Below are 25237 nucleotides of genomic sequence, written 5' to 3'. Positions count from 1 at the left end.
AATGTTAAAATAACCTAAATGTCTGACAATGGAATGAATGGCTTTTTTCTTCTTTTTTTCCCTCTTCTTTCCTTCCTTCTTCTGTTCAGTTAAGCGCAGAACAGTATGTAGAATAAGATGTAATATAATGAAATACATGCATATATGCTTGCGTAAGCACAGATGTAACGCACAACTTTGCTCTGAACGTTTATCTGGTGGCAGGGTTTGGAGCTTTTCCTCCTTACACTCTCCTGTCAGGGGAGGCAATCCGCCAGGGCGCTGAGCACCCCCGCACACTCCTGCTCGCATGCCAAGAACACAGGTCCCAGCTGCTCTACATCCGGGCCATTTCTTGGGGCTGTTCTCTGGGCTGAGTGACTGAGGGACACAGTAATGTTGCCCTGAAGAGCAGGCTTGCTTACCACCTGCTCAAACAGGGGGAAAGGCCCCAAGCTCAGAGTTCCTTAGCGGCAGGGCAAGCCCCTGTGTGTCACCCTTGTGGGACGTGGGGGCGAGGGGAACTGATGCAAACATTATGCTCCTGCCTGCTCTGCTGTGAGTGATGGATTCCCCTGTCTGGGACCCAGGTGTCTCATGTATCTGTGTCAGACGAACTCCTTAGCTTGTGCGTGGCATATAACCCCAGGCCTTCACACGGACCTGTTCAATCACTTATCACGTACATACACTTTTACATACACAAAAGTATACATATACTTTTACAACACAAAAATCAGTTTGGGGTCACCTGGGTGGCTTAGTCAGCTGAGTGTCTGACTCTTGATTTTGGGTCAGGTCCCAGGGTCATCGAATTGAGTTCCATGTAGGGCTCCGTGCTGAGAAGTGGAGTCGGCTTGGGATTCTCTCTTTCTCTGCCTGTCTACCCTGCTCATGCATGCTCTCTCTCTCAAAAAAAAAAAAAAATAAATAAAATAAATAAAAGTAAACGTGGTTTGATTTTTTAAAATATTTATTTTTGAGAGAGAGAGAGAGCACGAGTGGGAGAGGGGCAGAAGGTGAGAGAGACGCAGAATCTAAAGCAGGCTCCAGGTTCTGAGCTGTCAGTACAAAGCCCGATGCGGGGTTCCAACTCGTGAACCGGGAGATCACGACCTGAGCCGGTCGGATGTTTAACCGACTGAGCCACCCAGGCACCTCTGGTTTTGATTTTTTTTTTCTTTTAAAGAAAGGCAAAAAGCCAAAATCACACTCATGCAGAAAGTCAAAGCTTACAAATTAGAAGAGAGAAACAGAAATAAATAAATAAATAAATAAATAAATAAATAAATAAATAAATAAATAAATAAAAGAAGTGAAAAAATATGTGTATACACACACAAAAAGGAGGAATAGGAAAAAGAAAACAATTAGAGGAAATTCAGAAAACAGCAACTATCAAAAGAAGAAAATAAAGGACCCCCTACTCATACCTATCCAAAGAAACTTGGTTAATGCCTCGGTAGATGTTTTTCCAGACTGTTTTCCATATAGCTTCCCACATCTTTATTAGTTTCCCCCCAAATAAAATCATGATGAATGAGTGCTTCGTAACCACCTTGGTCTAGTTAAGCACCCCACAACTGGGATCCCGCGTGGTGGCCCCCCAAGCCACCAGTCTTGAGATGTCATCCAGAGCCCATCGGGACTGCACGCGGCCTGCAAAGGCTTTCGCGGGCCCCCCCCCGGCTTTCGCGGCCCCCCCCAGCCAGAGCCGAGGCTTCTTACCCTGGTAGTTCCGGGGAGCTCTCGGGGCAGGAAAGGGTGCTACCCTGCTCTCGGGGGCAGGAAAGGGTGCTACCCTGGGTTTGGGCCTAACAACTTGGGAACCACAAATGCAAAGGAAGCCACCCTCCCCTCTCATGTCCTCCTCCGCACCCCCTGTTCTAGAGCACGGCTTCGCATCACACCGGCTCTGACCCTTATCCCTCTGCCAGCCTCACCCCTCGCCGTCCCGGCTCCCAGCGAGGTCCCCGTTCCAGACCTCCCCCCGGCACCCGCCACGACCCCACTTGCCTCAGCCAAGACCCCAGAGCCCCTGGCATCATCTCAGACCCCAGCAAGAGCGAGTGATGGAGCTGTCATCACACAGCAGCTGTGGGAGCAGGGCGGGTGGGGCAGGATGCCGGGGTGGGGTGGGTGGAGCCAGGGCCACTTCCTTTCCCCCTGGGGCCCATCTGCCCAGTCCTGCCCCAGCCTCAGGAGGAGTTGGAGTGGTCTGGACCCAGCCCTGTGCCCTCATCAAGTGAGCTGGTATGGGGCGCGGCCTGGCGGGGCGGGAGACTTCGCGGCCGCGGGAGATGTGCTGTGGCTTGAAAAGGGCCTGGTAGATGACAGGAAAAGATCAGGAGCCACCGGGGCTGAATGGGGTCAGGGAGGGCCAGGGGGCTGGCCATCGCTGGAGCACGAGCAGCCAGGGCTCAGGGAGCCCGCGGATCAGGGCTGACGGCAGAGCGGCCAGCATCTGTGCCCTTGTTCTTTCTGATAATAGTAAAAGCAAGGGTGGAAAAAGCCGTTAAGCCGCAAGTTAGGCCTGGCAGTTAGCAGGGAAGTGGGCAGACGGGGAGGAGGGCCCGGCCAGGTTCTCCCCCTCAGCGCTTTGTGTGTTGGTATTTCTCCAGCTTCCCCTCCCTCAGGTCTCCGCTCCTGCTCACGCCTGTGGCCATGGGAATGATCCTGCTTCTCCTCCTCTTTGGGGGCGTCTGGACCCAAGAGACGAACCCAGAGCTTGTGGACATCGCGACCACTTTGGAGATGTCTGCACCCACAAGACCCTCTGCTTCTTTGACCCCAACTTTCTCTGAGCCCCCAGACCTCAGCGTAGTGACCCCCAGTCCTGCAACAGCCAGAGTCCGCGAGGAGAGCAACGGCACCGGGCCGCAGATCTCCCCACCTTCTTCAGCTTCCTATACAGACAATGAGGTGTTCTTTCTCGGGGCTTCCACTACTGCCGGTGGTGACCTCCATGTACCTGAGCCATCGGTCTCTGGGGAAGTTGCCACCAAGAAGTCATCAAACCTGGAAACTAATGCTCAATCACTAGAAGACTTTCTGGAACTTCACATTATGACTGATGGAACCACGGTAACCGGCTCTCTGGAGACCTCTGATGTCACCAGGGGGCCCTCCGCCACCATGGCGACTGGCTCTCCAGAGACCTCTGATGTCACGAGGGGGCCCTCCGCCACCATGGCGACTGGCCCTCCAGAGACCTCTGATGTCACCTGGGGACCCTCCGCCACCATGGCCACTGGCCCTCCGGAGACCTCTGATGTCACCTGGGGACCCTCCGTCACCATGGCGACTGGCCCTCCGGAGACCTCTGATGTCACCTGGGGACCCTCCGCCACCATGGCCACTGGCCCTCCGGAGACCTCTGATGTCACCTGGGGACCCTCCGCCACCATGGCCACTGGCCCTCTGGAGACCTCTGATGTCGCCAGGGGACCCTCTGCCACCATGGCAACTGGCTCTCTGAAGACCTCTGATGTAGCCAGTGTAACCCCTCTCACCATGTCAACTGGCTTTCTGGCGAGCCCTAAGGGGCCCAGGGGCTTCCCCACCTCCTCGGCAAAAACAACCCCCATTTCTACAGGCACAGGCAGTAGGCATCCCTCGTTAGTTCCCAAGAAAAATGGCACCCTGCTGGTGGCTGTGGTTGTGGCCCTGGTGGTGTTCACGATCCTTGTGACCCTACTCCTGCTGTGGCGCCGGCGGCAGAAGAGGAGGACAGGGGCCCTGATACTAAGCAGGGGAGGAAAGCGCAACGGGGTAGTAGATGCCTGGGCTGGGCCGGCCCAGGTGTCTGACGAGGAGGCCCTGACAGCAGCAGCAGGCGGGTCTGGGGGCGGGAAGGGCCCCGGGGTCTCCGAGGGGGAAGCGTCTGGCCAGCGGCCCACACTCACCACTTTCTTCGATAGACGCAAGTCGCAACCGGGCTCCTTGGAGCTGGAGGAGCTGAAGGCCAGGCCGCCCCCCATCCTAAACGGGGAGGAGGAGCCGCTGGTGGGCAGCAAGGATGAGGCTGTGGAGGCCCCTGCTTCCCAGGGGCCAGAGGCCGGGGATGTGGAGGCCCCTCAGTGCTTGTGAAAAACAGGAGCGCAGGTCAGAATGGCTCCCGGCCTTCACCACCTTCCCTCCTATCATCGCCTCCAGCTTCCTTGTCACGCAGCATCGTCTGGGTCCTCACCCTGTATGTTCATCCCGAGCCCTCATCCGGCTTCTCAACCCCAGGTCTCCCAGGCGGCACCCACACCCCCGGAACCAACAGACTTTGCTCATCAATCCCAACTGGTCCTCATCACCCTCTTCTCCACGTTTTTGTCCTTGAAATCAGCTGCTGAGTCTCCACAATGCCAAACTTCCTTGGCCAATGCCTTCTCAGGGGACTCCCCAGGGACACGGGAGTCTAGGAAGGAAGATGGGGACAACCCAGCAAACTCTCGAGGATTGCTCTGGAATGTGCTTTTGGCCCCATAGATTAGGACAGTCCTACCGGCTCAGCCCACGAACCTGCTTTGACACTGCGCAGTGCTCCGTGCCCGGCCACTGGCCATCAGAGCAGGGACTCGGGGGCGTCACCTAGATGTGCTCTCGGATCCTAGGCTGGTGCCTGGCCCACACTCCCCACCCCCTACATGTGGATTGAGGCGGCAGCTCCTTCTCCTCCCAGGGGCAGAGGTGAGAAAAGTTTCCTGGCGGGTGTAGTCCTCCAGAAACCCTGGCACCCGCGTGTGTCCTGTCACGGGCGCAGCTTGCGTGCAAGAGGCCAGGCCTTGGCCACGTTTGTGCAGGTGGCGGTGAGTAGGGCCGGCGTGTGGAGGGGACGGGAGCTGCCAATCCGAGGAGCCCCTGAGAACGTCTGTGTCCTCATCTTGGTTCAGGTGGGGTGGAGGCGGCAGAAGATTTAGCCGTGTCTGTAGCCCAATAAAGAGCGTGGGGCTTGATAGACTGCATGTGTGACCTGAGTGTGGTTCTTCAGCTCAGCCGCTGTTTCCCGTGCCCAGAGCCTCCCCCTACTCCAGCTGGCTTGCTCCCAAGGCAGGGGAGAGGAGGGCTGAGGTGGGGGGGGGGAGGGTGTTGCTGTTACCTGTTTAATGTGGATTTTAAAATTTTAATTATTTGAGAGAGAGAGAGAGTGCAGAAGGCAGAGACGGAGGGAGAGGGGGAGAATCCCAAGCAGGCCCTGCACTAGCCCAGTGCAGGCCTCAAACGCGGGGAGGGTGAGATCGTGAGATCGATCGTGACCTGAGCCGAAATCAAGAGTCGAGAGCACTCAACTGACTGAGCCAGCCAGGCGGCCCTCGTTTAATGTGTTTGTATCTCCTCTTCCACTGGGGGCGGGCTCCTTCCCTTCTCCGAGAAAAGTCCGTGAGACTGACAGGCCCATAGACACGGGAGCTTCCCCTGCGGTTCTGGGATGGGATGGTTGGGAGCGGGGAGAAGACCCCACCCCAGGCCAGAGCCCAAGGGGCCACAGGGCGCCAGAGATAGTTGGTATTTCCCCAGGACAAAGAGGAAATTTGCAAAGAGGAAGTTGTTGAGTCAGAGGGTGCAGTGGCTGAGAGGAGACAGGTTGACCCACAGAAAGGCCCTTGGGAAGTTGAGTGTGTGACTGCCCGTGGCCTGACCTGGAGGGGAGGGGAACAGCTCAGGGGTGCATCTGTTCCTGTGGTTCGGGGAGGGGAGGGGACAGAAGGGACAGAAAGTGGCCACGGAAGATGGGGGTAGAAAGTGACCATGGGTCCACTTGGCCACCGTGGCTTGTGCCACCTGTGCTTGGACTGGGGACAGGCTGAGCTGGGACGAATGCAGCCCTCGCCAGTCATGCCGCCATGGCTGGGTGGAAGGTGTTTGCCAGGCTGGAAAGGGGGGAAAGGCCCCCTCAGCAGAGGGGGCAGTAAACGCAAAGTTGCCATAAGGGCCGTGTGACTAATTTCATGGCGCACGTTGGAATGGGTGCAGCAGATACTATAAGACCAAAAGGGGGCTGGGGTGGGGTGGGGAGAGAAACAAAAGAAAGAATTATCTATCAAGTGTGGTAATGAAAGGGCCAAACATATCGAGTACGAAAATGTTTGTAAATGGCTTATTACACCATGTGCTCCAAAACTATGCAATAAAACGTCTATAATATAATGTCACCGGGGAACAAAGAGCTAGTTACTAATCTGTAAATACGTATGAATCTAGGTTTGTAATGAAAATGCAAAAACATGGACGTTTGTGGGAAAAAAAAAAAAAAAAGAACTTGAAGGAAATATCCCAAATGTCCGTTGTGGTTATCTGTCAGGTGAGAGGTTTACGAATGATTGTTACTTTGTTTCTACTTTTCTGTATTTTCCCAGTTTTATGTAATAAATACCTATCACTTTTACGATTAGAAAAAAATAGTACCAAGAAGGTATTCGCTGGGGGGATGGGGTGTCTGGTTCAAGGACATGAGGTGGGAAGGGCGGGTTGGAGCCCCACTGTGAAGGACTAGGGAGTTTGGATTCAGTTCTGAAAGCAGTGGGGAGGTCACCAAACCTAAGTCTGTTCTAGACTCTTCCAGGGCCTCTCAGACCCATCATCAAACCCCACTTCTTCCTGTCTTTGCCTCTTGGGTACCAAGTCCCCCTGACTCTGCGTCCATGGTCCCTTAGAGCCTTTCCTTCCCCCAGGCCCCAACACACCTTGCCTGGGTCCTGCCCAGAATTCTCTTTGGGTTTCTTGACCATAACCTCTTCTACCCTCTGCCCATGATGCTCCCAATGACTCTTCTACAAGGGTTCAGATTCCCTCCTAATGAGGTCAAGACAGAACCTTAGCTTGAAGATAAGACCCCTTCGACATCTGGCCCTGACTGGTCACATCAGTGACTCTATGCCCTCCAGCCACATCACATTCCTTGTAAGTCCCTGAATAGGCCATGTGTTTTTCTTGATGTGTGCTTGAGGGTGTAGTTCAAAATGTTAAAAATATTTATTTTGTCCAGACAGTAACAAGTTAATTACCAGAACATTCCAGTTTCTTAATAACAGGATTCACACACACACACACACACACACACACACACACACACACACACACATGATGTACTATACTTCATCTTATATTTTCTTTTTTCTTTAAATTTTTAAAGTTTTTTTTATTTGGAGAGAGAGAGAGTGTGCATGAGCATGAGCAGGAGAGGTGCAGAGAGCAAGGGAGAGAGAGAGAGAATCCCAAGCAGGCTCCATGCTGTCAGAGCCAACAGCCCGCTGTGGGGCTCGATCCCACGAACCATGAGATCATGACCTGAGCCGAGATCAAGAGTCAGACACCTAACTGACTGAGCCACCCAGACACTCCTCGTCTTATATTTTCAAATACGTTTCCATTTTGTTCTCAAAAGTGCACTCAAGATTATGGTTACAAATAAAGCTGTGTCATACAAAATGACATTTCCAGGTGGTAAAAGGATTTAGAGAAAGTCTTGAGAAATCTATTAATGCAATTCATTTTTGCAGACAGGAGAAAGGGCCCCCATGCATGCTTCTGAGGACATTTCATTTCTGAAAAAGGATATTTACACCTAAATGTCCTCTGCATCCCTATTTCTGACCCTGGACCATGTTCAGTTCGGCAGGCGGAACCTGTGATGGGTGGGATACAAGTAGAGGTGACACCTGTCGGTTCTGAGTCCTCTGAGCCCTTGGGCTGAGGGAATGAGAAAGACCCCAGCTCTGAGCCCCAAGCTCAGTGACTGTGCCAGGAAGCAGATTAAGCCTGGATTGTTAGCAAGACCAGAGAGGAATATAACCAGAAGATTCTAAGATTCCCAAAGTATTTGCAGGAGCAGACTCCAGCCAAACGTAGAGAGAAAACTTTCAAACTCTACGAGGGTATCCTACACAGTGGGTGGCTGTTGTGCTCTAGGGAGGTTCGGGGTAGAGCTTTTAGACAAAGGAAACCCAGGGTACTTTGAAGACAATCTCCTTGCTGGGGACAATGAGCTGCAAATGGGTGCCTGTGTGCCTCAGTTTCCCAGGGTGCTCAGTCCCTGCCTGGCCAGCTTGTGGCCTCTGGATAGCCTAGCTGGACTATGGGCCAGAGCCATCCCAGGAGGGCTGGTCCTGAAGAGAGCCACCTACTCAAGACTGCACGAAGCCAGCCCACCCCCGGCCTGCCCCATGACGCACACAGCTTGATTTCGCGCCAAACTCCTCAACCGTCAAGATTCAACTCAAATGTCACCGCCTTTGTGAGGCCGCCCTTGCCGCTTCCATCCCCAACAGACATGGTATTTCTTCCACGGCACCTCGTGTGACCGCACGACACCCGGGCTGTAACTGTGTGACGATGTCCCTCACTCATTAGAGTGTAGCCCCTCCAAGTCCATGTGTCATCTTTGTGATTCCAGGGTCCAGGGCCCAGCACAGCAGCTACCTGATATGTGTTTACTGAATGGAGGGATAAATGAATTCGTGAATGAAAAAATGACGATTTCAAGTACACCTGTGGCAAGCTTGGGTCTGTCTTTTGGGTAAACCGGGCATCCAGGAGGATGGCCTGAAGGGAGTGCGGCCCAAGGTGAGAGCGTTATTCTAGTTCAAGTTGGATACAGTGGGGGTCTGGCCTCAGGGGGGAAAAAATAGGTCAAGTGAGAAATACACTTATTCAGAAAATCAGATTTTAGAACTAATGGGGAATTGGGATCCGAACCTAGGACCCAAGCCCGCGATTTTTCCAGGGCACCCATCAAAGAAGCTTTCCAGCTGTCACCAGCAGCCTCACGGCCTGGGGAAGGCTGGGTGTGTGGAGGGAACGGGGTGAGGACTTGAGTTAGGCAAGAGCTCTCCCAGTCCAGCCGAAAGTGGAAGGAGAAGGAGAAGGTGTGTACCGCCCCAGGGGTCCTGGCAGAGGGGGGAGGGAGGGAGCCCCAGAGAATCTGGGAAGGGCTGGCTGGACCAGCCCCTTCCTTCTTCCTCTGTCAGTCCCACCCCCTCCGGCCTCCGAGGAGAAGGGGAACTGAGCAGTGCACGCCGCCGGTCCTGCAGCTTCAAGCGGTCATGGACCCTGAAGGTAGAGGAGGCTCCCAGGCCTGGCTTCCCCGTCCCTGTCTCACCATGTCCCCTATCCTGCCTCCCTCCCCATCCCAACACATCTCAGTCTCTTACCCCCTTCAACTGCGCCTGCCCCCTATTCTCCTCCCTCCCCACTACTCTCTGCCCCCAACCTCTCTGAACCCCAAGCTCTTCTTCTGTCTCCAGGAGTCTACTTCTTACCCTCATTTCTCTTTCTATGGTTCCCCAACGAGTTCTGGGGAAGAAAGGGGCAGAAAGGGGCCGGAGCCCCCGGAAAGGAAAGGTCAGGGTGGTCTGGAGGAGGCCGCTTTCGCGATCAGCTCTGGACTTTGCCCCTACATAGCTGGCGGGGGAGGAGGGGAGCAAAGTCCAGTCCTTTGTGCAGCCGGGTGGGGGAGGGGGCTGGAGCCCAGTGACTCTGCCTGGGGTGGGGGTGCCGTCGCTAAGGAGGCTGTGTGCACGAGGGTACGGGCCAGGCTCTGGAGTCCAAAGGCTCCTGTTTGAATCTGGGCTTCACCAGGAACAGGCTGTGTGACGTTGGGCAGGTCACCTGACTTCTCAGATCCTCATTTCTTTGCATCTGTAAAATGACAATGAGAGTTCCCAGCTCACAAACGACAGACTCCTGGAAGGTATCTGGCCAGTGCCTGGAAGACAGGAGGGCCCTTCCTGAGCTCTCTGCATTTTCTCTTTCCCCACCCTGGGCTGTTTCTCTCCGGCTCTGACCTGCCTCCCCTGGTCTGAGGTATCCGCTGGCCCCACACACCTGGCACCTCTGGGTTGGCTGTGGAGCCAGCTTTTGGGGTCCAAGCCAGCTTTTGGCTTAGAAATGACCTCAGAGTCAGAGCCTGGGTTCAAGTCCTATCCCTGCCACATGCTAACTGTGTGACCTCGGACAGAACCGGGACGCTTCCACTCACTGTGCCTCAGTTTCCTCATTGATGAAGTGAAAACACTGCCTTCGCTTGGGTTGTGGTTCGGATTAAATGAAATAATACTCATTGTGCCAGCTACACAGAAATCACTTGATGTCGTTATGCCGGTGATGGTGTTGATTCCCCATGTGTGTCTGTCCAGCTCTGAGCCCTCCCAGATCCTGGTCCCATCTTTGGAAGCCTTGGGGGTCCATTTGCACCTGGACATCTCCCTGGCGTGTCAGACTCAAAGACCTCCCCCGACATCAGCTCCATTTCTTTCTTTTTTTAATTTTTTAAAATGTTTTTATTTATTTTTGGGAGAGAGACAGAGAGACAGAGAGAGAGAGAGAGACAGAGCATGAGCAGGGGAGGGGCAGAGAGAGAGGGAGACACAGAATCCGAAACAGGCTCCAGACTCTGAGCTGTCAGCACAGCACCCGACACGGGGCTCAAACTCACAAACTCGCGAGATCGTGACCCGAGCCAAAGTTGGACACTTAACCGACTGAGCCACCCAGGCGCCCCACGTCGGCTCCATTTCTGTCCTTACCTCACCATCCTCCTACTTGACCTCAGGGTCATCTCTGCCCATCCTCCCTCGCACCCCAATATCCAGGCAGCTGCCGCGTCCTATGACTTGCCTTCACCAGTGTCACCTGAACCTCTTCCTTTTCTGTTCCCACCTCCCTCTGGGGGAGGAGCCTGGTGGAGGCTTCCTTTGTTTCAGTGCCTTCACTCTGGTGATGTTGGTGGACCTCTGGGCCAAGTCAGAAGGGTTGGCGGGGACCAATGCCCCGTGGAAATTAAGCCAGGAGGGAGCAGGCAAATTAAAAGGGTGAATCAAAAGCTGGGGACATGGGGGAAAGGGAGGGCAAGGACAGAGTTGGGGCAGAAGCAGGTGGCAGGCTGGTGGGCAAAGATGGAGAAGTCAGACTCGGCCAAAGTGTGAGCAGGGCGGGCCAGAGCGGGCCAGTCTGGGCGCAGGGTGCTGGTGCTGTGTTCTTTCCTTACAGCCTTGGGGGAGACACTTCTCACATACACTTCCCGGCTCGATGTTCCTTGCCCAGGCTGTGGCAACAGCCTCCCATCTTGCATCTTTCGAGAACTCTAGGCACAATGTAAATATTTAAATGTCAAAGTGACTTCCGATCGAAAGTTTTAAGTGCTTTTCCCATTGCCCGTTGAACAAAACCCGAACTCTTTTCTGTCATTCAAGGCCTGCTCGGTCTGGCCCCTTCCTGCGGTTCAGCTCTCTACTCTTGGGTCACTCTGAAATTCTGTAGATCGGTTTCCCACTTGTGCGGTGGGCGGTCCCATGTGGCCCTATTTGGAGGTAATTTCTCTTTCTAGGGAGAGAAGGAGATAAGAAAAGAACTTTATCTAGAAACTGCTGTGCTCACCAGCCTCTGTCTCCATCTGGCGTTGGACAAATGGATCAACAAATAAATAGATGGAAGAACGAAGCTGCCAGGGTCACACACATGGGTTCAGAGCCATCTGGCCAGGCATCGGCTCAGGCACTCTTTGTCAGTTGCTTCACCCCCTCCTCCCTGCAGCCCTGTGATTTCTTCTCTTTTCTCTTCTTTCTTTCTTTCCTTTTTTTTTTTTTTTTTAATCCTAAAGCTGTTTGTTGGGATGGTTCCCCACTCACGTTGACTCGGGGCTTTTAGTGCTGCTTCCATCTGAAGGAGCATCCTTCCGTGAGCCTTGCTTGTCCTTCTGTCGGCTGGCACAGGACGGTGGAGCAGCCCCCAGACAGCACCACGGTCTGCACGTGGCTGAACATGGTCGTGATTTTGTAGCATCCTGGGCACTTCACGCCCGTGAAGTAGGAGTTGGGGCTCTGCACCAGGCGCTTCTTCTTGGGCTTCCTCTCCTCCTCTTCCGGGGACGGGGACGGGGGCAGGAGGTCCTTCGAGGGGCATGTTCTTGTGGGCGGATCTTCGCCTCCGGAAAACCCGTGATTTCTGCATGAAATTGACCCTCAGAGAAGTTAGTAGATTGCCTCAGGTCGCTCAGCGTGTAGGTGGCGAGTAAGATTCCAACCCAGGTGTTTCTTTTTTGTTATTTTATTTTGAGAGAGAGAGAGAGAGAGAGAGAGAGAGCACACTCACGTGCACGCACGCACGCATGCACGCGCGCGTGAATTGGGGATGGGGAGAGAAGAGAGAAGGAAAGAGAGAATCCCAAGCAGGCGCCGCACTGTCAACCTGGAATCCAACTCGAGACTTGATCTCAGGAACCATGCGATCATGACCTAAACCGAAACCAAGAGTTGATACTTAACCGACTGAGCCACCCAGGCGCCCCCCTCCCCGCCCCCACCCTGGTGTTTCTGACGCCCTGATCCAGGGTGTTCCGAGGTCAGTAGGGAAGAGCCCTGGAACCGTGGGCGCGGTTTGCAGAGCTCTGAATGTTGACGTGATAAACATATGGCAATTTCAAAATATAATTTTGTGCTAGATTATGGCAGTGTGTGGTGAGGTGGGGTAAGTGAGGGGACTCTGGAGCCATCCTGCCTGAGTTTATGATCCTGACTCCCCATTCCCAGCTGTGTGAAATTTGTGAACTTTGGGTGCTACTTGCCCCTTCAGTGCCTCAGTTTCCGCAACTGTAAAATGGAGGAAATAATGGGACCTATCTCAAAGGGTCGTTGTGAGGATTGAATATGTCTATATATACATGTAAGATGCTTGGCACAGTGCTTCAGAAGGACTGTGGAAGTGTTAGCTGTTGTTTTATTTTATTTAAGTAATTTTTACCCTCAACATGGGGCTCAAACTCACAACCTCGAGATCAAGAGTTGTGTGCTTCACCGACTGAGCCAGCTAGGCACCCCCATCCTTTTTTTTTTTTTTTGTAGTATTTATTTATTTTGAGAGAGACAGAGCAGGGGAGGGGCAGAGAGAGAAGGAGAGACAGAGAATGTCAAGCAGGCTCCGTGCTGTCATCACAGAGCCCGACCCAGGGCTTGAACCCACGAACCGTGAGATCATGACCTGAGCCGAAATCAAGAGTTGGGCGCTTAACCGACTGAGCCACCCAGGAGTCCCCTGACTTGGGTTTAGGTGGAACACATACCACCCCCATAGCTGTCAACACAGTCCACATCGTCACACACAAAAATAAGAACACACTTGTTACACTCATCTTGGGTGTGTTCACAGGAGCAAGTTAAACGACCGAAGGAAAGAGGAAGGTGTGGAAGTTCTCATTTTGGCCTCGTCCCTCACGGCCAGGAGCCACCATCCACTTAGGGCCACACAGAAGCACAGTAAGAATCAGTCCACCGTCCAGACAAGAACAGCAAAAGTGCCCATGGGGGAAAAATCTTCATATATTCTGCCAGGGTCATCACTTTCTCTGTATCTTTTTACATGATTTGTAAAGAAAAAAGGTGCAAGAGGGATGCCTGGCTGGCTCAGTCGGAAGAGTACACGACTCTTGTCATGAGTTCGAGCCCCATGTTGGGTGTAGAGATCACTTAGATAAATAAAACTTCAGGAAGGAAGGAAGGAAGGGAGGGAGAAAGGATGGAAGGAAGTGGGAAGGGAGGGAGGAAGGAAGTGCAGGCAAGAAATATGCCATGATGCTTTGCATCCCCTCAGGAACAGGGATGCCAATTTTTTTTAATTTTATGTATTTATGGGGGCGCCTGGGTGGCACAGTCGGTTAAGCGTCCGACTTCAGCCAGGTCACGATCTCGCGGTCCGTGAGTTCGAGCCCCGAGTCGGGCTCTGGGCTGATGGCTCAGAGCCTGGAGCCTGTTTCCGATTCTGTGTCTCCCTCTCTCTCTGCCCCTCCCCCGTTCATGCTCTGTCTCTCTCTGTCCCAAAAATAAATAAACGTTGAAAAAAAAATTCTTAAAAAAAAAATTTTATTTATGTACTTATGTATTTATTTTTAATTTTAAATTTACATCCAGATTAGCTAGCATATAGTGCAACAAAGGTTTCAGGAGTAGATTCCTTAGTGCTCCTTACCCATTTAGCCCATCCCCCTTCCCACAACCCCTCCAGTAACCCTCAGTTTGTTCTCCATATTTATGAGTCTCTTCTGTTCTGTCTGCCTCCCTGTTTTTATATTATTTTTGTTTCCCTTCCCTTATGTTCATCTGTTTTGTCTCTTAAAGTCCTCCCATGAGTGAAGTCATATGATGTTTGTCTTTCTCTGACTAATTTCACTTAGCATAATACCCTCCAGTTCCATCCACTGAGATCATGTGAGATCAGTTGCAAATGGCAAGATTTCATTCTTTTTGATTGCCGAGTAATACTCCGTTGTATATATACACCACATCATCTTTATCCATTCATCCATCGATGGCCATTTGGGCTCTTTCCATCCTTTGGCTGTTGTCGATGGTGCTGCTATAAACATGGGGGTGCATGTGCCCCTTCGAAACAGCACACCTGTATCCCTTGGATAAATGCCTAGTAGTGCCATTGCTGGGTCGTAGGGTAGTTCTATTTTTAGTTTTTTGAGGAACCTCCGTACTGTTTTCCAGAGTGGCTGCACCAGCTTGCATTCCCATTAATTTTTTAATGTTTACTTATTTTTGAGAGAGAGAGAGCCCATGCTTGAGCGGGGGAAGGGCAGAGCGAAGGAGACAGGATCCTAGGCAGCCTCCACGTTGACAGCAGAGAGCCCGATGTGGGACTTGGAGTCATGGAACCACGAGATCATGACCTGAGCCAAAGTCAGACGCTTAACCTACTGAGCCACCCAGGTGCCCCGAGATGCCAATTTTAATGAAATTCTGGACAGCCAATGAAGAGATCTAAGTTACATCCCACAGGATAAAACTATGATCTCTGAAGTCTGGGCACCTTGAGAGGACTTTTACCTATGACAACCGCAAGGATAGAAGGCGGGACAGGGCGTGACAGCCGCCCTCTGGGTGGCAGTTTCTAGGCCAGCTCTCCCCTGGCAGTTGCCAAAACAGCTCTCCCTTCTCTGAAGTTCCTTTCAGTAACAGCTGCTTCCCTCAGGAATCCCTTTTGTTGGAAATGCATGGGGTGGGGAGGCTGAAGCAAACCAGAGGTATTTGTTTATTTTTCACAAACGGAACACGGAGCCTGTAACATTCTCACTCAGCGATTCGCACCGCGAACAATGGATCTCAAAGGCTCCGAGAGAGTAACCCCTGCTGGTGGAGGCTTCGTGGGGGTCCCAAAGCACCCGGCCTGGAGAGGGGAGACCTGGGTCCACCCTGGTCATTGTCCTGCTTTATCATTTCCTGGCTCTGCTCTGTAGGTAGTTTCCTCTACATTTCTGAGTCTCAGATCTCCACCTGTAAATATGAGTGAGCTCGAGCTTGAGGAACTGGGGGTAGGACTTGTGACAACGTGCCAGGCCTGCAGGCACTGACCCATGGTAGAGATGATTCTTTTCCTGCACTTCTGAAGCTCTCAGCTCTACGACAAATTGAAATTATGTTACCACATTGCAGTTAGAATCTTGGGGTGGGGGGAGGGCAGCCAAGGCATCAGCATTTTGCAGAGCTCCCCAGATGATTCCATTGTGCAGCCAAGGTTGAGCAGGACTGCCTTACCCATCCTAAAAGAACTTTCCTTGGGGCGCCTGGGTGGCTCCGTTGGTTAAGCATCCAGCTCTCGATCAAGCTCAAGTCCTGATCTCACGTTTGTGAGTCCAATCAAGTCGGACATTGGGGTCTGTGCTGGGCGTGAAGCCCACTTCAAAACAAAACAAAACAAAACAAAACAAAACAACCCACAACTTTCCTTGACCCTATGTCAAATGACGGTCCTCTCTTCCCCTTTCTCTCTCTTTCTTTTTTCCCTTCCTCTCTCTTTCTTTTTTCCTTCCTTCTTACCTTCCTTCCTTCCTACCTTCCTTCCTAACTTTTTTCATTATAAAGATTTTTCAAACAAAAATAAACAGAAAAAGATGATGAACCCTCATGTACCCATCATGCAAGCCTCAACAACCACCAACTTTTGGCCAGCCCAGCTCTAGCCACACCATTTCTACTTTCTACCTTTCAGGATTACCTTAAAGTAAAGCCGGCTCTCCAGTCTTTTCATACATGAACATCTTGCCGTGTATTTTCTAAGAAAACATAAGGATGTTTCTTTTTATTGCAACCACAATACAATTATCACAACTAACTTTTCTTTACAACGAAGTTAAAAAAAAAGATCCTTAATGTGGGGCGCCTGGGTGGCTCAGTTCGTTCAGCATCAGACTCTTGATTTCAGCTCAGGCCATGATCTCATGGTTTGTGGGGTCGAGTCCCGCTTGGGATTCTCTGTCCCTCTCTCCCTGCCCCTCTCCCCAGCTTGTGCTCTCTGTCTCTTTGAAAACAAATAAACTTAAAAAAAAAAAAGTCCTTAATGTTATCAAACATCCAGTCGGTGTCCAAATTTTCAGTTGTCTCATTAATGCTCTAATTTGGTTTCACTTTGTTTGAATTAGGATCCAAATAAGATCCGTATGTTGCAGTTGATTGGCATGTGTTTTAAGATTCTTTAAAAAACTTTTTTTACATTTTATTTTAGTTTTTAAAAATGTTTATTTTTTTTTAATTTTTCTTAATGTTTATTTATTTTTGAGAGAGACAGAGACACAATGTGAGTGGGTTAGGGGCAGAGAGAGAGGGAGACACAGAATCCGAAGCAGACTCCAGGCTCTGAGCTGTCAGCACAGAGCCCGACGTGGGGCTCGAACTCACAAGCTGTGAGATCATGACCTGAGCTGAAGTCAGACGCTCAACTGACTGAACCACCCGGGCACCCCTAAAAATGTTTATTTTGAGAGAGAATTTTGTTTGCCAGCACGTGAGCAGGGGGAGGGGCAGAGAGAGAGAGAGAGAGGAGAGAGAGAATCCCAAGCAGGCTCCACGCTGTCAGGGGCTCGATCCCACAAATCATGAGATCATGACCTGAGCCCAAACCAAGAGTCAGACACTTAACCGACTGAGCCACACAGGTGCCCTTACAGATTTTAGTTTTAAGTAATCTCTACACCCAACATAAGACTCAAACTCACGACCCTGAGATCAATGCTCTACTGACTGAGCCGGCCAGGCACCCCTGTTTTAAGATTCTTTTAACCTTTTCTTTTTCTTGCACTGTGTTGGAAAAATTAGACTGTCCTCTGGTAGAGTTTCCTATGGTCTGAATTTTGCTGGCTGTATTCCCATGGTAGAGTTTAACATGTTCCTTTGTCCTCTGGTTTTCTTGTAAATTGGTGGTTGCATCTAGAAGTCTGATCTTACTCTGGGTTGGCTATTTGGGCAAGAGTATTGCTGGATGGTGATGTGCTCTCCCGTCAGGAATGCCCAGTATCTAGTTGTCTTTCTTCCTGATTTTCAGTGCCCAGAGTTCACTGGGGTGCAAGGTGTTGCCTGCCTTTTTTTTTTTTTTAAGTAGGCTCCCCAGCCAGCACGGAGCCCAATGTGGGGCTTGAACTCACGACCCTGAGATCAAGTCAGATGCTTAAGAGTCAGATGCTTCACTGACTGAGCCACCCAGGCACCTGTGCCCACAGGTCATTGCCATCCTTCCAACCCTATGCCATTTAGAGTTTATTCCCAACCCCCGACAACCACTATTCTGATGTCTGTCTCTTTGATTTGCCTTTTCTGGACATTTCATATAAATGAAGGCAGGAGGTGTGGACTTGTGTGAGCACAAGTGGCATAGGTTCTTTTTTTCCTCTTCTTTTTTTTTTTTTTTTAAATAATCTCTACACCCAACATGGGGCTCGAACTCATGACCCCAAGATCCAGGCTCACTTGTTCTACTGACCAATCCAGTCAGGTGCCTTGGAGCATGGGTTCTTAGCCCTTGTGTGCATCTGAGTCACAGGAGAAGCTCTTCCAAAACTTGGATGCCTGGGACCCACCTAGAAAGATTCTGATTCGGTTGGTCTGGGCTGGGGCTGAGCAGCAGACTGTCTGAAAAGCTCCCCGGGGAGCAGGGCCCCCTGCTCTCTCAGCTTCTGCCAAGTAGAGTGGTCACACCCACCGCCACCACTTCCTCTCCTCCCATGTACTCCTTGACCATGACCATGTGGCTTCTGCCCCCACTACCCAGTGCTAAGACTGCTCTGGCAATGGCCTCCCAGCTGCTAAGTCTTATGCCCATTTGCAGCCTTCCTTCTATTTGCTTCTGCTCACATCCTACTTCTTGAAACCCTCGGCTCCAGACGCCCACTCCCTCCTGGTGCCACTTCTCTTTTTAAATACTGGTGCTTCCCAGAGCCCTCCTCTTCTTACCTGACCTGATGATCTTACGCGTTGCTATGCTTAGTCATCACCCATGTCTGCTGGTGGCTCCAAAATCCCCGTTCCTCACCCAGTGTCTCTCCGAACTCCAGGTCCCACCATCAGGACACGGCCACACACGTTTTCCTGCTGGCAGCGCAACCTTAACATCTGCAAAGCCGAAGCCACTCTTTCCCCCCAGCTCTGCTGCTTATTTATACGCTGTGGCACCAGGGCACGACGCAGGACGCTCCTTGACATCCAGCGTCTGTACTTGTAAAATGGTAATAATTCCCTGTGGTGGGTTTCCGAGGAGAGAGCCTGAGAGAAGTGCGGTGTCCACGGCGGGCACGCGGGCTGCTGGTTTCTGCTGTCCCCATCCTCCACCCTGAACTTCTCCTTATGTCAGTTTTCAGCTACTCACGGCAGAAACCCAAGGCTTCTGCATCTCATGAGCTGCTAATTCCGGTGGCTCCTACAGCTTTCACGTTTGCCCCTGTTTGCTATTCCTATGGTTCCTGCCCAAGTTCGGGGCTTCGTCTCTTTTTTTTGTCTGGCCAGTCGCCTCAGCCTCCTTTTGCCTCCCAACCGGTCTCCAGTTGGTGGATGAAGTTATTCTTCTAGAACAAAATCATAATTCTATAATTTTCTTGCTTGGGGCACCTGTCTGGCTCAGTTGCTAGAGCATGCGACTCTCTAATTAAAAAAAAAATTTTTTTTTTAATGTTTATATTTATTTTTGAGACAGAGACAGAGCATGAGCGGGGAGGGGCAGAGAGAGAGGGAGACATCGAATCCAAAGCAGGCTCCAGGTTCTGAACTGTCAGCACAGAGCCCGATGTGGGGCTTGAACTCGTCAACCGCGAGATCATGACCTGAGCCGCTCAGACGCTCAAGCGACTGAGCCACCTAGCCCGTCCTTAATTTTTTTTTAATGTTTATTCATTTTTGAGAGACAGAGTGTGAGTGGGGGAGGGGCAGAGAGCGAGGGGCTCGAACTCACGGACAGTGAGATCATGACATGAGCTGAAGTCAGACACTTAACCGACTGAGCCACCCAGGTGCCGCTTGGAGCATGTGACTCTTGATCTCAGGGTTGTGAGTTCGGGCCCCATGATGGGTGTAGAGATTACTTAAAAATGAAACCTTTAAAAAAAATGTAATTCTCTTGCTTAAAATTCCGTGATGGCCCCTAAGTTCTGTCCAAATTGCTGAGCTAAATAATTCAGTCCTTCTTCACTCTGGCCATCCCTTTTCTTCCCCGAAGTCCTCCCTTATAAACTTTCTCTCTTTTCTTACTTTTGAGCCTTGAACACCTGCTTTTTCAGCCTGAAATGTCTCCCCACCCCCTCCCTACCTCGTAACTCTGCCTGGAAAACATTACTCATCCTTCAAGGCCACTAAAACCACCTCCCCCTTCCTCCTGGACACTTAGTCATTTCTTCGTCTTTGCTCCCACGACCCTTGGTAAATGTTCAGCCACCTTTGGCAAACACATCTGCTATGTGCCAGACAGTGTTCCCGAGGGTTTTGCAAATATTAACCCACTTAATTTCCATACAACCCTGTGAGGCGATTATTTTTGTTATCCCTGTCACAAAGGAGGCACCCTTGAGGCCCTGGAGATGTTCAGACACTTGCCCAAGATAACTCAGCTGGAGGCGGCTGGGGCAGTATTGGAACGCAGGCCTTATGGCCCCAGTCTGGTTCCTCGAACTGGGCGGCCTCTCTACTTGGATGAATATCATTGAACACCTAGTGTGAAGCTAAATAACATGAAATCGCCAATACGTGACCATCTTTGACCTGTAAAAGCGGCACATTTGTATGGTTTGGTGTGTTAGGCACTTGAGACAGAGCAGAGAACTCTCTGGATGGACACACTTTTGTCCCTAGAGAGACAACAGTAGAGCGTGGATGAAGAACAAGGAGTCGACTGCGCATGTGGCCTGATTTAGGAGGTGTGCGAGCGCCCCTGCCGAGGAACTGATGCCCCAGAGAAGACCTGAAAGAGGTGTAGAGGTGGAGGAGGAGTTTGGGGTGAGGGGAAGAAGGGAAGGGACTTCCAGGCAGAGGCACAGGCTTGGAACAACATAGGCTGAGGCCCAAAAGCTAAGAGGAAGAGCTGCCCATTCTGTCACCCAGAAATTACTCCTTGGCGCAGAGCAGGTGTTCAATAAGGACTTGTCAAAAAAGTAAATGAAAACGGGGGTGCCTGGGTGGCTCAGTCGGTTAAGCGTCCGACTTCGGCTCAGGTCACGATCTCGCGGTCTGTGAGTTCAAGCCCCGCATTGGGCTCTGTGCTGATGGCTCGGAGCCTGGAGCCTGTTTTGGATTCTGTGTCTCCCTCTCTCTCTACCCCTCCCCTGCTCATGCTCTGTCTCTCTCTCTCTGTCAAAAATAAAAAATAAACATTAAAAAAAAAGACTCAATGAAAACAACGGAGAGAAGGGTCAGCTGGAACTGACACAACGAAAGCGGGGATCTAAGCAGGAGAGTGACGTACTTTTTTCTTGTCTTCAAGTCAGGTTTAATGAGGTATCATTACAGAGAGCAAAATTCACCCTGTTTTATGCTTAGTTCTATGAGTCTTGGCAAACGCATCAGTGGTGCAGCCACCATCAGAGACAAAATATAGTTCAGTCCTATCCAAACCCCCCCCCCACTGCCCTCCGGGGGGGGGGGCTGCTCCTTTGTGGCCCGCCCCTCCCCCACCCCGCCCCAGGAAACCACCAGTCTGTTCTCTTGCTGTGGTTTTTGCCTTTTCCAGAATGTCATGTGGATGAACTCAAATACCATGTAGCCTTTAGAATCTGACTCCTTTACTTAGAATACATTGGAAACGTGTCCCTGTCGTGTGTGTGTGTGTGTGTGTGTGTGTGTGCTCGGTTCCTTTCTTTGTTGCCCAGGAGAATTACCCTGCAGGGGAGTCTCACAGCTTGTTTACCATATACTCACCGGGTGATGGATTCAGATTCACTTTAAAAAGCAAACACCACTGCATCTGGTATGGATGGAGTGGGAGCTTCCGCGTCTCTGCCCTACGTCCGCTGGCTGGACGGTGAACGGTGGAGATGGGAACCATGTCTTTGTCGGTTTTACTGTCGGCTCCCAGCACCCGCCAGGGCACAGACGGTTCTGAGGGAGGAATGGAAGCCACATGGGGCAGAGTGTGGGACAGAAGGGCCAGGTGCAATCACTGAGAGTGAGGGTAGGGGGTGGGGGGCGCGGCGTGCAGATTGGGTGCTTGGCGTTGGGGGAGAAAGGCTGGGCAAGAAGGGCCTTATTCTGAGAGTAGAGCAAACCAGAATGCCTGGTCTTCGACTTGGAGCAAAATGAGGAAGCAAAACAAAACCCTGCAACGTGCTATCCAGCCTTCTCCCCCCTCCCCCAGAGGGGCCACGAGTTCTGTCCTTGGCTCGAGCACAGGAGGCTTCAGGTCTCCTCCTGGCCGACAGATGGCGATGTCGCACCGTGTCTGAGCTCGGCCTCTGCCGTCACCCACTCATTCAACAGACATGAGGGGCCCGTTAGCGGCTACACGCTGGCGGGAACTACCACCTTGTCCGCAACTTTTTTTTACAGGGAAAGGACTCACCCACACTCCTGAAGCTGTGCCTCATAGAGCAAGGGCTCAAACGCAATTTTCCCCTGCACCTTCCTCCTTGTACCGCCCCCATCTCTAGAGAGAGGACAGTTTGTGGAAACATCAGGCGTGGGAGGAGTCTACAAGCAAGAGAGCAAAGGCAGAGGGGCCCGGTTGGTCTGACCCTGCCACCAATTTGCTGTGTGACCTCAGCCGACCTGCCTCTCCCCAGTCTCCACATCTGTAAAAAGCCGAGCTTCCAGCTGGAAAACCCTTGGTGCTGTGGAGCACACACATTCTGCTGGAAGCTTCCACTCACAACTAATCCTCCTATGCCAGGCAGACTGGAAAGGCTGCCGGTGACTTTTAGGTGCCGTCTCTTCCAGTTGATAAATAGCTGTTGATCTAGCACTAGGTTTGACACATAAAATACAGGCCACTCAGTTAAACTTGAATTTCAGATAATCGGATAAATTTTAAGTGTAAGTATGTTCTAAATATCACGTAGGATATATTTATACTAAAAAAAGGGGGGGGCACCTGGGTGGCTTAGTTGGTTAAGTGCGCAACTTGGGCTCAGGTTCATGATCTCACGGTTCGTGGGTTCGAGCCCTGCATGGGGCTCTCTGCTGACAGCTCAGAGCCTGGAGCCTGCTCTGGATTCTGTGACTCCCCCTCTCTCTGCCCCTCCCCTGCTCACTCTCTGTCTTTCTCTCTCAAAAATTTTTTTAAAAAGTTAAAAACAGGGGCACCTGGGTGGCTCAGTCAGTTAAGTGTCCGACTTCGGCTCAGGCCATGATCTCACGGTTCGTGGGTTCAAGCCCTGCATCGGGCTCTGTACTGACAGCTCAGAGCCTGGAGCCTGCTTTGGATTCTGTGCCCCCCCCCCGCACCCCACCGCTCACACTCTGTCTCTGTCTCTCTCAAAAATAAATAAACATTAAAAGTAAAAAAATTTTAAAAATTTAAAAACAAACTTGATGTTTGTCAGAAATTTAACTAGGTGCCCTGTATTTTTATTTCCTTAATGGGACAACCTTGTCCTGCCCACAAACCCCTCTTCCAGGACCCCCACGTCTTCGTCCTGATTGGCTAGTCCCCAGTGTAGCTGGTTGTTAAAAGTTCTTTCCCCCCCTAAGGTTTTATTTTTAAGTAATCTCTACACCTAGCACTGGGCTCCAACTGGAAACCGGGAGATCAAGAGCCACAGGCTCCCTGGACCGAGCCAGCCAGGCGCCCCACTGGTCCTTACATGTTTTGACAACCACCCCTGACTACGGGAGAGGGGGCCAAAGCATAACCTGTTCTCTGTCTTTCCTTCCCAGGCCTGGCGCTGCTGCTGCCCCCCGCCACTCTGGCCGCCCTGGCAGACAGCTGGCTCCGAGAGGACTGCCCAGGTCCCAACCACGCAGCCTTGGTGACGGGGGCAGCCCCCGCGCAGGCGGCGCTGTGGGCCAAGTCCCCCGGGGTACTGGCCGGGAGGCCTTTCTTCGATGCCATCTTCGCCCAAGTCAACTGCCAGGTCTCCTGGCTCCTCCCCGAGGGCTCCAAGCTGGCGCCCGTGGCCCAGGTGGCCGAGGTCCGGGGCCCCGCCCACTGCCTGCTGCTGGGGGAGCGGGTGGCCTTGAACACGCTGGCCCGCTGCAGCGGGGTGGCCAGCGCCGCGGCCGCGGCAGTGGAGGCCGCGCGGGGGGCCGGCTGGGCCGGGCACGTGGCGGGCACGAGGAAGACCACGCCAGGCTTCCGGCTGGTGGAGAAGTACGGGCTCCTGGTGGGCGGGGCCGCCGCCCACCGATTCGACCTGGGAGGGCTGGTGATGGTGAAGGACAACCACATCCTGGCAGCCGGTGGTGTGGGAAAGGTGCGTGTCCGGCCGGGCCCCTGCCCGGCCCAGCTCCCACCTCCCCGGCCGCAGCCCTTCCCCTCTACCTGAGACTCCCCGACCACGCCCTGGGGGGTTGGGGGGGGTCTGCTAGACCCCTCACGCGGTCCCCCCCCCCCCCATGTAAAAGAAGCCATCCTGATGCCAGACGTTCTCACGAACCCAAGCTTGTTATCCCCCCGGGGCCCTTCCAACGCCAGGCCCAGCTCACTGTGCCCCGTGTCAAGTGCCCCTGTCCTCGCCCTCACCCTCCCGTCCCCTCTGCCCCCTCTGCCCGACAGGCGGTTCGAGGCGCCCGGCAGGTGGCCGACTTCTCCCTGAAGGTGGAGGTCGAGGTGGGCAGTCTGCGGGAGGCTGTGGAGGCGGCCGAGGCAGGCGCAGACCTCGTCCTGCTGGACAACTTCAGGCCCGAGGTAAGGCGGGGTCTGCTTCCCGGGAAGGGGCCGCCGTCCGGCGCTCTCACCTCCCCCCCGGCTTGTGTTTGTGTCCCGCAGGAACTGCACGCCACGGCCGCTGGGCTGAAGGCCCGCTTCCCGAGTGTGGGCGTGGAGGCCAGCGGGGGCATCACCCTGGCCAACCTGCCTCAGTTCTGCGGGCCCCACATTGACATCATCTCCCTGGGGATGCTGACCCAGGCTGCCCCGGCCCTGGATTTCTCCCTCAAGCTGTTTGCGGAAGGCGCCACTCCAGTGTGCCACGCCTACCGGACCTAAAGCCAAAGAGGGCGCCCCTGGCAGGGGAATCACAGTTTTTTGGGCCCCTCGAGTCTGCGGTACAGGACTATCGGGGCGTTAGCCTGGGCTGACGTCTGGCTCTGCCTATGTAGGGGTGGAGGGGCTGATTTCACCTCTGCTCATCTGTAAAATGGGTCTGATAAATGATCAACCTTATGGATTTCTTTGGGTGATAATTAACACATAAGAAGTGTTCAGTAACTCTTAGAAATTCCCATAGTCCGTTGATTCTGAGATAGGCCTTTTTTCACATACTACCTTCTCCCGCGTCAAAGTGCATCTTTAACCAATGGCGTCTAGTGGTCACCATCAGCCAGGCGTCAGTAATCACATAGCCATGCATCATGGCCCTAGCATGCAGCTTGTAGATAAAACATGATAACAATCTATGTTTGAAATAAGTCCCAGACAGCTCTTTTAGCAAATACCAGAAAGAACTGGTACATGATAAGAAAACATTGGTCGTAGTGTAATTGACAAGTCTCTTTTCCAGTAATAGCGTGTGTGTTTTAAGGTCAATGGCAGTTTATATTTGAGGGTATATGGCATCAGGTCTGGTATTCAGCTAGAACATTCCACTGGGTCGATGCCCGTGTTGTACTGGGTATTCAGTATGTTCCCTCTCTCCTCTGACTCCTGTTACCACCTCCTTGAAGGAGGTGAGAACCTGACCATTCACTTCCAGGGTTTCCAACCTAGATGTGTGTCGCCATTGGGTGCCGAGGGTCTTTTAGGTTCTGGTCCCATAGCGCTATCATCAGCTGGGAAAGGAAGGTGGGCAGCTGGGGCCAGAGCAGAGGTCACCTGAGGGAGGAGGGATGGGGCAGGTGGAAGTCCCATGTTCAGACATCAACTTTTCCTG

At 52.4% G+C, this 25237-nt stretch overlaps 3 protein-coding genes across 3 annotated transcripts; 2 read left to right on the top strand and 1 right to left on the bottom strand.

The window, feature by feature from the left end:
* Positions 1–2135: 2135 nt before the first annotated feature.
* SPN (sialophorin) lies at positions 2136–4934 on the top strand. Its single transcript, XM_030300279.1, has 2 exons — positions 2136–2224; positions 2616–4934. The coding sequence occupies exon 2, from the start codon at positions 2644–2646 to the stop codon at positions 4066–4068; it is 1425 nt and encodes a 474-aa protein (XP_030156139.1). The 5' UTR covers positions 2136–2224; positions 2616–2643; the 3' UTR covers positions 4069–4934.
* Positions 4935–8919: 3985 nt separating this feature from the next.
* On the top strand, positions 8920–24531 carry QPRT (quinolinate phosphoribosyltransferase). Its single transcript, XM_030300280.2, has 4 exons — positions 8920–9024; positions 23085–23620; positions 23923–24054; positions 24136–24531. Exons 1-4 carry the CDS (start codon positions 9012–9014, stop codon positions 24352–24354), a joined length of 900 nt encoding a protein of 299 aa, XP_030156140.1. The 5' UTR covers positions 8920–9011; the 3' UTR covers positions 24355–24531.
* Positions 11610–12075, bottom strand: LOC115504511 (40S ribosomal protein S27-like). Its single transcript, XM_030301525.1, has 2 exons — positions 12058–12075; positions 11610–11855 (listed from the first exon to the last, which is right to left on the bottom strand). Exons 1-2 carry the CDS (start codon positions 12073–12075, stop codon positions 11610–11612), a joined length of 264 nt encoding a protein of 87 aa, XP_030157385.1.
* Positions 24532–25237: the final 706 nt, after the last annotated feature.

Source organism: Lynx canadensis, chromosome E3 (genome assembly GCF_007474595.2).
Source record: "Lynx canadensis isolate LIC74 chromosome E3, mLynCan4.pri.v2, whole genome shotgun sequence".
Classification (NCBI taxonomy): domain Eukaryota; kingdom Metazoa; phylum Chordata; class Mammalia; order Carnivora; family Felidae; genus Lynx; species Lynx canadensis.
Note: the sequence above shows the minus strand (reverse complement) of the source record. Positions and strands in the feature narration are given on the sequence as shown.